Source organism: Condylura cristata, unplaced genomic scaffold (assembly GCF_000260355.1).
Source record: "Condylura cristata isolate star-nosed mole 26May11 unplaced genomic scaffold, ConCri1.0 scaffold00035, whole genome shotgun sequence".
Lineage (NCBI taxonomy): Eukaryota > Metazoa > Chordata > Mammalia > Eulipotyphla > Talpidae > Condylura > Condylura cristata.
Genome location: NW_004567136.1, coordinates 1,652,280 through 1,667,699, shown reverse-complemented (window position 1 = coordinate 1,667,699; position 15,420 = coordinate 1,652,280). Strand labels below are relative to the sequence as shown.

Below are 15,420 nucleotides of genomic sequence, written 5' to 3'. Positions count from 1 at the left end.
TGAGTTACGTCCACATCATGGAGTGAGAACAACATGACCTTCACAATAGATGTTAGATGCATATATGTCGTGAATGCATTTCCACAATCTACTGTTAGGTAAGAAATAGCGACATTAAGAATAAAAGGATGAACCCAAATGTGTAAAGTAAATGAGAGTAACAAACACTTATTTCCATCATTACAGAAACACGGAACAACCCAGGACGGGAACACGCACCACAGGACGGGAACACGCACCACCCACAACTCCAGTCCCCCAGGAGGAGGGGCGTGTTTAGGTGACAGCAAATTGGACCACATTCAATAAGATCTATAAAACAAGAGATTTTTTAAAACCACATGTATGAAGTGCATTCATTTATGCGTATATATCTGTAAATTAAGGACTGTTTAAGAGTCAGAGCTTTTCAAAAGCTAGTTTTACATTTTTCTTCCTTATGTAAACATCAACATGTTGAGCTTGATAGACAATGAGTACTCTAAATAAGAACATGCAGCACATAGCATATATTTGGTTGTAAGGAAAAAAAATTCAACTCAAACTGGCTTAGACAATAAAGAGATTTATTGATTCACCTAAACGAAAAACTCAAAAGGTCTCATTTCAGGCCCCATTTGGTTGATTCCAGATTTCACCAGGGCACCAATTCTGATTCTTCTCATTTCTTGGGTCTGCTGCAGGTAGGCGCCTTCAGATTAGAAAATGTAGCTGTAGCAAGTTTCTCAACAGTAAGCCTCACACCATGTCTTCAAGCACATTTCTTCTGCAGCGGTTCCTGCAGACTCATCTGTTCCTGAACCATGTATGTGGGTGAAGGGGGAGAGTGGAACTGATTAAAAGTAATGGGGTGAACTCTAGAGCTGGGGATGTGACAACCTCAGGGAAGCCACATGCACGGTCTCAGGGGTAGCTTCCAAAGAAAAAATGGGTCATACTGGGAGAAAAAGAACTGGATGTTGGAGGGGCAACAAGGAATTAAACACAAATAATTGATAAAATATTAAAAGTGTCAGACTGACTAGTAACCAGTAAAAACAAATGAAATTACATACTTTGCTGCTCACTAGGTTCATAGTGAGAAATACTGTGTGACGAGAAGGGAGACGACAGGGCAGACCTCAGAGCAGCTCACCTTGCTGGAAAAGTTTGTGCAAACAGCTTTCACTAAAAACACAAAGGTTTTATATACCACAATAAAAAAAAAAAAGACTGATTTTTAAATACAGAATAGTAACATTAAAAGTTATAAATTGACATGGAGCTTCCCTATGACCCAGCAATCCCACTCCTAGGTATCTACCCAAAAGACACAAAAACACTGGTTGAAAAAGATACTTGTACCCCCATGTTTATTGCTGCTTTATTTACAATTGGAAAAACATGGAAGCAGCCCAAATGCCCAAAAGTAGATGACTGGATTAGAAAGATGTGGTACATATATACAATGGAATATTACTCAGCAACCAAAAAAGAGAAACACATGTCTTTTGCAGCAACTTGGATGGAGCTGGAAAAGATCATGCTTAGTGAGATAAGCCAGAAAGAGAAAGAAAAATACCGGATGGTTTCACTCATAGCAGGAGTATAATGGACCAGGCGAGAAAATAACAAAAATAATGAACAACCATAGACCAGAGACATTCTGTGGGGGTGGAGTGGGGAATGGGATCAAAAACGGGGGGGGGGGGGGGGGGGGAAAGGGAGGGAAATGCACGGGACTATGGTGGTGGCACAGGGGTGATTTGGTGATGGGAAACCCGTGGGGATTACAATTGAGATGAAAAAAAAATGTGAAAAATGATGTAAAAATAAACTTTTTAATAAATAAAAATGGAGATATTAAAAAAAAAAAGTTATAAATTGTGGCGCTCCCTGGTGGTGCAGCGGGTTAAAGCACAGCACTAAGAAGCTAAAGCCACTTCTGCTTGAGTTCGATTCCCACCTCCTCGGAGGTGACCCACATGGCGCGGCAGACCTCTCCTGACCCGCCCGCTGCTCCCCTCAGCAGTGTACTTCGTCCTTTTGCCTGTTCTGCTCCCCACTCTGTCTCTGGTGAAGCCTCTCGCTGCCCCTGAGCCTCTGGCCAGTTCTGTATGCACAAATAAATAAATCTTAGGAAAAAAAAGTTATAAATTGTAACACTTAAAGTCTTATATTGTAACAGAAGTTGACTACCTTTGCCCTTATAACCTGATAATGTTCCCATTTTGGGAAAAAAAATAAAGTTAAGAGATTACTGGGTGAATCTATATTTAGTTCCAAGTTTTGATTTGGCCAATCTACTTTCTATTCTCTTTTTCCAACAGTCCTAGACAAAAAATCTAGGGTGTATTCTATGCTTGATATAGATTAACTTTGGCAGAGTTATGAGTCAGAACTAGTAAAATGTCCATGAAAAATGATAAATGTTCTCCCCCCTGTGTCTAACTAGAGGAAATACATGAACGAAAAGCTTAAGTATGGTAGTAAAGGACAGCGGGGTATTAAAGAATAATGCTTGAATACTGAGAAGACCTATTATCTACATACAGTACCTAGTGGCTCATCCCAAGCCACTTTAAAGTCAACTTCACAAATATACACTAAACTGTGTTTAAAGATATTGTGGCCTTGAAATCTGTACTATCCCACAGACAGAACAGTAGTGTTTTAAGAACTGTCTTATGCAAAGCCCCACATTTGTATAGAAACCACGCATAGTTCTTGAGTAACATGAAAACCAAGTACAATTCCAGTGAACTCAATTAAAAAGCCAACACCAACGAATTTATAGATGGCAATTAAGTCCTTAAAAATGAAAACATGTTCCAGATTTCAATTTTGGGCAAAAGCATTGTTCCCAGATTTGTTTAATGTCCAATTACAATTAGGAAATTAAAGTACCATCAGTTGCCCTGACTTAGTTCTTTTCTAAGCCAGGGGTTTTCATTCCACCATGCAACGATAAAAGAACTAAAAGACCATATTCCATTAACTTAACTTTTAGGCAAGCAACTCACAGGTCTGTTTACATCAATGGAATTTATAATCAAAAACTATGAAATATTTCTATTGATCTAATAAAGAATGATAAAACAGGCAAAAATTCCTTCAGCATGCTCTATTAAAACAAACAAACAAAAACCAGAACTAGTCATAGCAAAAGAAATTAAGAGCATGCACTCAGAAGTGAAAAAGTCAAAAAAGGAATGAAATGCCTTGTCTGGAACCCATCTCCATCACTAGTTAGCTATATGGCAATATACCTGTTCCCCATTCCTGATCTTAAAATGGGTCACAGAGGAGTACCACACAATCCCTATGGCTGTTGTGAGGTTTAAGGATAATCCAGCACATAGAAAAACACCTGGCACCAAAGCAGCTTGCAATAAAAGATAACTATTACTGGTAACAGAAATTAAAGTCATTTGTTTAGCTGTATGTCACTACTCCTAGATCTCAAGACACTATATTCAAATTGTTTCGATTTGCACCATCTAGTAGACACTTTGAACCTACTTTAAGTAATTTTGAAAAGAAGGAACAAAACCCTATTATTTCACTGACTAATTTTAGATGTTAACAACTACTTCAGTTATGAAATAATAAGCTTGCAACAAAATAGTAAAGTGAAAGCCATATAATTTGAATGACTATATCTAGATGTTCCTCAGCGGATGAGAGTAATAAAGAAATGGATATACTTCCTGCACAAATGCATCTATGGAAAGCAGGCTATATTTATTCAAAAACTATAAAAGGTTACAATATAAATCAAACAAAATTAGTTTTTAAAAGTTAAATGACTCATGTATCCAAATTCTGACCCAAATTAAGACAACGATCCAACGAAAAGAAAGATTATAATATAGCTCAAGGAGAAAAAGCAACAAAAACGTCTTATCAATACACACTACATTGATTTTACAAGTCTAAAGTTTCAGTGTAACACAAGCTGTAAGTACATGTGTTAGCTACTTTCTCCAACATTAAAGTAGTAAATGGTTTATAGTTAGTAAAAACATACAGAGTGTATAAAACCTTTAATCACATGTAATGCACAGTGCATGGTAAATCAAGTAGAGCACAAGGCTTTCTTAGGGAAGATGAACATTTCAGAAAGAACCCAGTGTGAAGTTAATCCATTATCACTTGTCTTGTGAAGATGACCCATAAAAATATTTATCATTTGTAATTATAGTCAGAGGACAAATTGCCCAGAAATTAGTATCAGTATCTTCTTAAATAAAGGGTAGTGTAGTGACCAATCTGAAAGGACAAATTACTTATTTGGTGGTTTTGCAGAGAGAGATCAATGTAAATCAAAGAACATCAGTGAAAAAAAATAATGTACAATAGCAAGAGGTTAGAAAACTGAATACTGTGGAAAAGATTTATTAGTCTGTACAAGTTGGACTTTTTGGATACTCTGTTGACTCCTTGTTACAGTAAATTATGGAGATTTTCATTGCAACAGTACTTCCCCCAAACATCAAAATCTGGAAGCAATATGCTTTTCTCAAGCTGTCATTTAACACCTTTTTTTTTTGCCCAACCATCAAAACACAGAAATAAGTTTTAAATATCAACTAGCCATTATGGGAGTCATAAGAAACAGATACTCATAAACAGTACACAAGCTTTAACTGATGTACCTGGACAAACCCACCAACATTTAAGGAAAAAATGCACTGCTTTAAAAGTGATGAGTACTACATGAGTTACATAAACATACTGTGTCCTGAAACCAAAGTGGGGGGAAGTCTTATTGCTATTCTGCTGAACACCATGAAATTAAAAATGCTGCACAAAGGGTCATATATCAACACACACACATCACAGAAATGAAGTTCTCATTAAACAACTGAGCTACTCATCGAAGAAAATTAAAGAAAAAAAAAAAAAAAACAAACCTCTTCAACATACCAATGCTACTTTAAAATTATCAGAGTAAGTAGAGATTTCATTGTAAATTGGACTGGACTACTGAACTGGAGACTTCTGCTTAGTACTAAAAGAGAATCTGTCAGCAAACACCCTTGAAAAGCTGTGAATCATGCATTCTGCATTCCTGAAAGGAAGTCTGCTACGTTTGATGTTACCTCTCTCCCTCAGTGGTTCCAGAAGTTCTATATACCAATTATTCAGTAAGTGATAGGAGTAGTAAAGTAAAAAGGAGACCAAAAGTAGACTTTGTAGCAACAGAAACTAGGTGGATTTTTTAATCACATGATAAATGTAAATCATAAAATCAAATGTACTGGTGAAGGTACACCTATTTTATGTTACACGAGAAACTGCAAACTGCAAACTGTGCATGCTCACCATAACATTGTACCTGGGAAAGCCAATGGGGGGCGCTTTCTTGCAAATATTAGTGTCATGATACAAAACAAATTATGTGCAAACTGCAAGGTCCCTAAGATAGCAGTTAAAGAGTTTATATACAGAGAGATGTCACTATCTGATTACTATGCAAGAGATGGAGTTTCCCAGAGTTTATAACACAGAACAATAACCACCACAGGCTCCTCCTCCTTGGCCGCCTTCTCTGTGTGACAGTTTGACTCCTTTATTCTGGTTCTCACTTTCCCACAGTCCTGGTGTCTGAATGATCTTTTCAACAAGTTCCTCAAAGGCACACTGTACACCATCACAGGTTTTTGCACTTGCCTCTGAAATTCAAGGAAATGTGTGATAGTACATTCTTTTTGGACCATTTCTGCCTTTCTGGGAAACTATTATGGCAAAAAAAATAGATTAGTTGACAGTATATTAAGAGACAAATCAGCAATTTTGCCTGCAGGTTTAATAGCAGTGATGTCCCCCCAACCCTCAAAGTTGAGCTTACACCCCAGACTTTATCCTTCTGCTATAAGGGAAGAACTACCCTGTCCAAAGGCCAGTCCCTTTTCCTGTACCTGGGAGCCCATCTTTTCTGTTTCACTGGAGGATCATCCCCATGGCCCTAAAAGTCTGCCAGAATTATCATCTATCTTATTAATTCACCAGCTAACCAACCAACTTGCCTCCTGTCCTCTACCTCTTTGAAAGAAAATTGCTTTAGAGTTATCCATAAAGGCTGTTTCCATTTTCTTATCTTCAAATTATTGTAATTAGGGTTTTGTTCACCATTCCATTTAAACTGTTCTTTTAAAGAGCACCAAAATTCTAGATCTTGTCAAATCCAACATCCTCATCTCATTTGACATCTCACAGCATCTGATACAACTTGACCACTTTTTTTTATATATATATTTTGTTCATACCTAACTTCAGGACACTGAACACTAATTTTTCCTCTCACCAGCATGCCATTCACACTTTACACACAGCCTTGTTTGCTGGCACCTCCTCTTTCTGCTGATTTAATTGCTGGAAGTACTGTAGGGTTCAATCTACAGTTCTTTTCTATCAAGTTTTTCCAACAGTTAAGCAGAACAGTTGATTTCTGTTACCTCCAAAACCAGTTCTTAACTGTCTTCCACATCCCCGTTAAGAGTGGTACAATCTATTTAGCTGCTCATGCCAAAAACCCAGTTATCCTTGATCTTCTCCTCCACACCCAATCTTTCCGCACAGAAGAGCAGCTGTACCTTCAAGGTATTTCCTGAATCTGTCAACATTCTACCACCACTGCTGCTAGCATTGCCAAAGCCACAGCATCACTTATCTGGACCATAGTATGAGAATCATTCTCCTCCTTTGGTTTCTGCTCTTTATGTTCCATTTCTACATAAATGCGTTTTTTTGAAAGAATATTTCTTTAAAAGAACAACATCATATCACAACTAAGCCCTCGCTTCTTTACCATATCTTACAATATCCAAAACGATCTGCTTGTAGCACATCTCCCATCACCACCCTTTCCCCCAATACCCAAATACTCCAGCCCACTGCCTTCTTCCTGTTTCTTGAACACACTAAACCAGTTTGTTTCTACCTCATTTAGTATCTGCCTCTCTCTCAACTACTCCCTCTTTAAATTGTCTGGTGACAGATTCCTGCCCAAGTGGCAGTCTAATCGCTACTACTTAAGACATTCTTTCTCCCCTTAGAAATGTTGTATTTCTGTCATAACACTACTTAATTTATGTGAGTGCACTTTCTGTACTAGTTTTTAAACTTCATAAGCATGGAGTTCAGTCTTCCTTGTTCACTGTTACAGCCTCAATATTCAATATTTACTGAGTAAAATGATGTAGAGACATAAAGTACATCCAGCAAGTAAGCTTACTGCTACCACTACAGGTAGTTTTTCAATTCCTTTCTGACATTCCTTATACCTTCCACTTAGACCACCCTGCTTCTATGTATATATGTATGATGTTCTCCTGTTTCCATTTCCTAATTCTTAATTAGTTCTAACACTGAAATAGCTAAATCAGCAATTCCTAATGTTGAAATTGTCAGAATCAACCACAGTAGTTTTTTTATTAACTGCATTCCAGACTCTGAAAAGTCCAGGGATGTATACTTGTAAAAGTTGCCCAGGTAATTCCGATATAGCCAGTCCATTTTTCTAGATGATGGGTTAGCAAAATGTTGTCAGGCTGTTTAGGCTTTGAAAGCCATGTGGTTTCTGTTATAACAAATGAACATAACTGAATTCTGTCATGAAGCACAAAAGCAGCAACAGCAATATGTAGATGACTGGGTATGGCTGTCTTCCAATGCGTGGTGGGTCCAACCTGACCCATGCTGTGGCCTGCCAACCCTGTTCCACCATGCTTCTTAAATATTAATGTGCATACAAATCACATGACGATCTTGTTAAAATTGTATTCTGACTTAGAAAATCTGGATTAGAGCCCAAGATGAAGCATTCACTTCTAACAAGCTCCTAGGTCACAGTGCAATGCTGCCAGCACCGTGGATTATCAAGGCACAACTTCAGCACATGGCACTTAGCTTACTGAATGCCATTACCCCTGAGAGTGACTGCACTGTGTTCTATAGGACATCATACAATATGGTCTTTTTTTTTGTTTACAGAAGAAAAAAGAGAGAACTGTTTCTATAGTCAGAGTTTATAGCATGAGACAACTATAAACTAAATGCCTATTTTTATGGTTCATAAAAAGAAACATTTAGCAGAAACTCAGGGAAGGGAGATGGAGAGGGATCAGAACAAAGGAGGGAGGGAGGAATGTGGGGGACTGTGGTGATGACAGGCAGGTGAAGTGGGAGGGGTGAAGTAAACATTGTTTTAAAATGAACAATAATGTAAATAGATATATAAATTAACAACAAAATAAGAAAAATAAATAAATAAAGTCTGTTATTAACAATGGAAGCATAAATATTCACACTTACCTATAAATAACATGGAATGTTTTCGGGCAAATTTCAGGCCTTCGTTTCTGTCAACTTCACGATTTTCCTAAAAGATAAAGGCAAAAATTAAGAAAGGCCACCAAAATTAAGAGCCCAAATGCAACAAGCATCTGATTTCTTACCTTATCAATTTTATTTCCAACTAGCATGTTTACTATGTCATTTCTCGTGCAATATGTTTCCAATTCACTTAGCCAATTATCCAGTTTAACAAAGGTGTCCCTTCTTGTCACATCATAAACTGAAATCAAAAGAATCATTTACTTAATAAACATTCCAAAAAAAAAAAAAAAGGAATGATATTTATTTCTGGTACATAAATAGGAGTTAATGTTATTATATAGGCAAGTCTATTTTTTTTTAAAGCTTTATTTATTTATTCATACAGAACGGGGGTACAGGCCAGAGATGCGGAGGGTGAGAGGATTAACCAGGGACAGAGTGGGGAGCAGAACAGGCAGATCGATGAAGTATATTGCTGAGGGGAACAGCGGGTGGGTCAGGAGAGGGCTGTCGCACCACGTGGTCACCTCGGGGCAGGCTGGGACTGAATTCATAAGGAAGTGGCTTAAGCTTCTTAGTGCAGTGCTTTAACCCGCTGCGCCCCAGGGAGGGCTGGCAAGTCTATTTTTTTAAGCCTTCAACTTAACAATCAGTATCTACCTACTGATTCTGATAGAAGAAACTGTCCTTCAAAATAATACATACATGTATTCACACACACACACACACACACACACACATATACACACACACATTCAATTTTATTAATACACTGTGATAAAAATCATATCCTGTCCCTCTCTGGTGGCACAGCGGGTTAAAGCACAGCACTAAGAAACTAAAGCCACCTCCACATGAGTTTGATCCCCAGTCCCAGAGGTGACTCACATGGTGCAGTGGTGCGGCAGACCTCTCCTGACCTACCCACTGCTCCCTCAGCAGTTCACTTGTCAGTCTGCCTATTCTGTTCCCCACTTTGTCTCTGGTGAATCCTCTCACCGCCTCTGCACCTCTGGCCTGTACCCCAGAGGGGTACCCCAAAGGGGTACTAAGTACCCAGAGGGGCACCAAGCCCAATAAATCTTAAAAAAAAAAAAAAAAAAACATACCCTATAAGATAAATGAAAATTAAGCTAACAAAAGGACAGTGGTGCCCATTTGTAACAAGAGGTTTATGTAAAAACCTAAAATTGTTAGGTCCAAACTTGTTGCAAAAGAGCAAACTGTTTTACATTAATTTAAATATTTATGACCCTGCTGATTTGTTACCTACAAGGACCAAAATTTGCAGCTTTGGAAAAATATGTAGAGTCAGTGAATGGGACATTAATTATCTTCCTCTATTATCAACTTTATCTTATATAATTCTGCATTATAATGAAAGGCTTATTATAGTGTTTTCTAAATTTTTAACATTTTGAAGCTAGTCTCATAGGTCACGATATAATCAATATTCGTCTTAGACAGCTATCTGAAATTTATTAAGACAAGCGCTTTTCAACAATTTACATTAAGAATAGAATCTACACTTGGTCTTCAAATTCTGTGTGATTACATAGTCTTAAATACAATTTTCTGGACTGACAAACTCTACTAAACAACAAACACTCTAATTTTTAAACTGCAGCAAATATTAATAGACTGATGACTGGTCATCTGTTACTAGTAAAATGCCAACTATAATCAATCTTAAATGTGCCCCTATCAACATGGAGTCTTAAAGTAAATAACCTGGTTTGATCTTTATTTTTTATTGTGAAGCTAAGGGCTAGAAAGACATTTTAAAATCTTAAATGTGCATTAGTACTACGTGGATATAACCTCGTGTAACATAAAACAAAAGTGTACTGACGTTCAATGACAATGAAAATCAAAAATTCCTGGGACAAGTATATTACAGTGAAATATTTACCTAATATAACACCTTGTGCACCTCTATAATAGCTGGGAGTTAATGTTCTGAACCGCTCTTGACCAGCAGTATCCTAGAAATGACAATCAATTATTATTAAATAAAAGTACAACTACTAACACTATTATTTCAACATACTAATTTGAGTAGAAAACAAAAACAGCATTATTAAAAATAAGTTAATTTAAAACTTGAAATTTACGTAAGATTTTTTTTACAAGCATTACATAGAACACAATAAATACTGAGTCATTAAATAAAGGCTTCCTATTTTGGGGGGTTTAAAATGAGTATCATACATGAAACCCTTTTCACTGAAAGGCCATGGTTCTCAACTCTGGCTACACCGAGGGGAAAGGACACAAACACGCCCGGTCCAACCCCCTAGAAGACTGATTTATCTGGTCTAGGGTCTGACAGATGTTTTTAAAATCTTTCTAGGTGATCCTAACCTGGAATCAAGGTTGAAAACCACTGATTTACACAGAATTACAGGGATGCCTTATTTTAGGTAGAACTAAAAATTAATGCATGTTTCTGACTCGCATTAGGGCAATCAATGTAAGATGAACACTAGCTATATTTCTTAAGGAAGTGACTTCATTGACTTGATCACCAGTTTAACTGTAATGCCTAAAATAATTTTGCAATGGGTAGCTGTTAAACTTTTGTTGGAATAATAAGAGTGAATAATCTATTAAAAAGAGTCTCTGCTCTGGATGGCTTTCTGTCTCCTTTCTACAATCATATGGTAGCTTCAATACAAACTATTCAAAGCAGTAGTCGGCAATCTGCTTCCACAGCCAGTCTCTTATTTTATGTAAACTTTTATTAAATAAAGTTTTATTAGAACCAGTCAAGCCCATTCACATGTCTACCTTGACAGTAGACTGAATGTTTACTATGTAGACTTTGAAGAAAAAGTATGCAGTGTGCTAATGTAAAGTAACCTAAAGAAAAATAAAACAAACTTTTCAACTTAACCATGAGTCCCATGGTTACAAAAGTGATGACTACAGGGCAACCACAAGTTTTTCAAATATAGAAAATATAATAACTCCCAAGAGGTTTTAAAAGATTAGAGAAGAATTTTAAACTAGCAGTGACAGTCTCTAGCAATATGTAGTTTCTTTGTACATCTACTACTTTTCCACAGATACATTAATGTAGAATATCCTTGCTTCCAGATTCTCACCATGACAAAATGTGCCTCTACCTATGCCATCCTGCAGTGGAAGAGTACCAAAATTAAAATTTGTAAATAGAAAAATTCATGCAGTAACAAAAGACTACAACAAATAACTGCTTTAATGGCAAAATATTACCACACATGATTCTGACAGTTTGCAAGTAAATATTTAACTAAGCCAAATGTTTAGTCTTGACATTTTTAGATACACTATGGGCAAAACAGGCTGTGTTACAATATTAATTAAATTAGGATTTGTAATACTATCAAATTTATATGCTCAGTCAGAAGTTAGAGTTTTGTTTGTTTTTGTTTTCAAAATAGGAATAAGCAATGAGTATAATAATATCTTTGTAAAGATAAATGAAACAGAACATTTCATTTTCCTTTTGTGGTTTTACTCTCTTCTTTATGATAGAGAAGAAAAAAGAGTTGGAAAGGACCTAGGAATGTGAGTGACGGATATAAACAGAAGGAAGGCACAGAACCTGACAGGTGCTGAGTGGGTTACCATGTGATGCAGCCCTTCCCTGCCACTGCATTCCTCCCTAGAGGAAGTTTTCCAGTGAGAGAGGAACTGGCTTTATTTATAGCAAGACCAGAATTGGGGGAACTTCATGTATTTTGAATACTGAAAAAGGCTACCTGAACGTAACATGACACCCAGATGATAGGAAGAAAACAACTGATTGACCATATAAGTACCGAAGGCTTGGCATGGCAAACATCTAGATTCCTACCCCTAGATAAGATGTGAATGTGAATGACAAATAGAAAAAATATCTAAAGCATATGATAGTTAACATTTTATACACACACATCATTAATCTTTATTCATCTTAAACAAGATTTTAAAGACAAATGACAGTGGGAAAATAGAGCCTGATAAAAAGGTAACATTTTTACTATGTAAGGATTTATTCATAAAAATGATATATATTTACTTAAAATGAACAAAATATATTAAAAGTTACAAAAAAAATAATCAATACATTAAGAAAAAACCTCACAAACCAAATAGAAAGCAAATACAAGTAAAACCCTACTATTCAGAAAGAGAGGAAATACCGGCAATATATGGACACACAGAGTATGTATCTAGGTGGAGATCTATGTTTTGTCAGTCTTTCTCATCCACAAAAAGCAAATTTATACACATAAGTATAAATCCTAAAGTAACAGAACAAGTACACATAGATGCCCACATTAGGACTCATCAGAGCATTAATACTAGCAGTAATGTAAAGTTTTCACTATCTGACTAAATTAAGGTAGATTTATAGATGGAATAGTGGCAGCCATTTAAACTGACACACCTATAATCATTAACACAGAAAAGTAGAGTGTTAGGTGTCGGGGGGGGGGAATAGGAGAAGACAGGTGAAAATTTTAAAAAACTACATATACAGTATATATTAACAGTATGTATGTGCTGGGATATTTTAAAGGATATTCACTAAAAGGTACACACTGGTTAAAGATGAACTTCTACAACTAATTTCTTACTGTTTCCATTATCCTTTTGAGAATGAGCCTGTTATCTTTATAGTCAGAGGGAAACCTTTCTTCTTTAAAACCTATTTATAGGTCTGTGAAAAAGATATTACTTCAGTAATACCTGCTAATCTTTTTATTAGACAGTACCTAGAAACTTAATTAAAAACAAAAACTCCTCATTTGCAAGAGCTAATCTGTATTATTTCACAAAGCAGTCTCAAAGGCAGAAATATGGCAGGCAATCATGAACAAAAGCATGAGGAAAACAAGGCCCCACTTTATTGCACAAAGCAGCCAGCAGTCTTAAAACAATTCGGTGCATTTTACTACAGCCTAATCCAACACTGCCCAGTATTTTCTGTAAGCCTTACTGATTGATTTTTATAGCATATTTTATAAATAATGTGATATATTTCAATGTCAGTAATCATATTTAGATAGAGAAGAGTGAACAAAGGAAGGAGAGAGGGAGTGAGGGCAAAAGAAGAGAGAAATGGGTAGACAGATATAAATACTAATCATCGTGGATATTGTTCACTTGGCGCCACCTGATTGAGAACTATCAGAAAGAGGTCTAGCTAGAATAGCAACATGGATCACAATGATTGAACTCACAAGCCAATGAAAAGACCTACATAAGGAATGGACAGCAGTTTTCAATAAAAAGCCAAAGCTGGGAGACCAATTTTATATCTAACTAACAATGTGAAAAGTAATTTTTTCCCTAAGTATCACTGCATCTGCCTTCTCTCCAACAACTCCCTTTAAGTGTTAGGCCTATCCAGGCTGTCTTAAAATTTTAAAGAAACATATTCAATCATGTATCTATCTGCTAGACAACATGATTTGTTTTACACTTTGCTTAGAAGATTATATATTAAAAACTTAAGTAAATCAATCCCCTGCCTACTTACCCAAACTGAAAGATATTATTTAATACAAGTGGTATGCTTACCTCTGGAATATTACACACATCAACCTCTGCTCTAAATATTTTGAGTTTAATACTTAATACAATATATATTTTAAAAGCTCTTACCCATATTGCAAGTTTAGCCTTATTTCCATCCACTGAAATTGTCTTCACCTTAAAGTCAACACCTTGAAGAAATAAAAATTTTGATAAGAATCTCAGTAAAATATATTTAAAGTTATTTACTAAGAAAATTAAAAAAAAAGCCACTTTATCAAATTCACACTCCAAATTCTGAGTTACAAATGTGAAGATAAAAGAAAAAGTATCACTGAATTTCAGCAGCTTAGGGTTTTAATCTGGATAAGTGAAAATAAAATGCCTGTAGAACTCAGACACCTACCTGTGTGTTTAAAAAAAATCTGTCAAAAAAATAACAACTGTAAAACAATAACTACTATGCATACAGTCAAGAGCTAAAATCCATGGTGCTACAGTAGAGAAGACTGTCTACATCTGGCTATGGATAGGGAGAGTTTTCAGGGGCTCCCTAAGCTTCACACACTATTAATTACTAACAGTGTTGTCACAGTGGCCAACCCCCCACTCAGCACCTAACTATAAGCAGCAAAAGGATCATTCACTTCTTGTCATCTGAATTCTTCATTTTGTTTGTGTTTATCTTTAAAAACAGCATTTTTAAGATAACTTCATCAATGACCACTTGCTCCTACAAAGCTTTAAAATGAAAATTTACATACATTTATACTCAAATCTCAGAATCAACAATCTTCATAAGTGAAAGGGGGTGCTCCAAGTTCTGTGACAATCTTCTGTAAGTATTGATTTATTTAAAGAAAAGTTTTGTAAGAAGTGACATAAGGTTTTACTATAGCAATCCCTGCAAAAACTCTCCCTGTCCAGAAAAAGGAGTTGGCATATATCATCTGGCTTGAAAGAACAGTAACTGCTTACAAAGTATTAAAAACCACTATGTAGTCTGTCCTATTGGCCAGAATGAAAACATTAGATCAAAAAGTTTGGAAAGAAACTTTCAGAAGATCTCATTAGCTTGTCATATTAATTCAGAACAGCCCCAACCATAATGAACAACACTCTTACATACTAAATGCTTAATATGGAAATATATTAGTAATTCTGGTGATCCATTCCACACACAAAATGCCAATCAGAAGGCATTTTGAAATATGAACTATGCCAGCTCTTTCTGTATGGTGAAGATAAAAAAAGTTTCAAGTTTAGGGGTAAGGCAAAAAGGGGCTGATAAAGCCATGCCTGAGTGAAGGGCAATAATTAGTGAAAGAACCATGCTGACTACAAAGACCAAGGAAAGCCTAAGAATAAAGTTTCTTTGCAGTCAAACAACCAAAAAAAAAGATCCCAAATTAAGTAATTTTGTGTTCACCAGGTCCAGATAAAGACATGTTATGCCATACCATCTAGTATAAATGTAAAATTATATTTTATTCATGTTGTATTTAAAAAAACCAAAACCTGGCCCTCCCTGGTGGCGCAGCGGGTTAAAGCACTGCACTAAGAAACTAAGCCACTTCCGCATGAGTTCGA

The 15,420-nt window shown here is 36.2% G+C and overlaps 1 protein-coding gene across 2 annotated transcripts in view; it reads right to left on the bottom strand.

The window, feature by feature from the left end:
* Positions 1-2,080: 2,080 nt before the first annotated feature.
* Positions 2,081-15,420, bottom strand: part of RAB18 (RAB18, member RAS oncogene family) — a 24,851-nt gene continuing 11,511 nt past the window's right edge. The window contains exons 3-7 of one of the 2 annotated variants that reach the window (XM_004693047.2): positions 13,960-14,021; positions 10,235-10,307; positions 8,442-8,560; positions 8,299-8,365; positions 5,029-5,657 (exon numbers count right to left, since the gene is read on the bottom strand). In XM_004693047.2, coding sequence (XP_004693104.1) covers positions 5,482-5,657; positions 8,299-8,365; positions 8,442-8,560; positions 10,235-10,307; positions 13,960-14,021 — 497 coding nt within the window. In that variant the 3' untranslated portion in view covers positions 5,029-5,481. Of the gene's footprint in view, positions 5,658-8,298; positions 8,366-8,441; positions 8,561-10,234; positions 10,308-13,959; positions 14,022-15,420 lie in introns of both variants that reach the window. The other variant, XM_012732767.1, reaches the window with a different exon arrangement.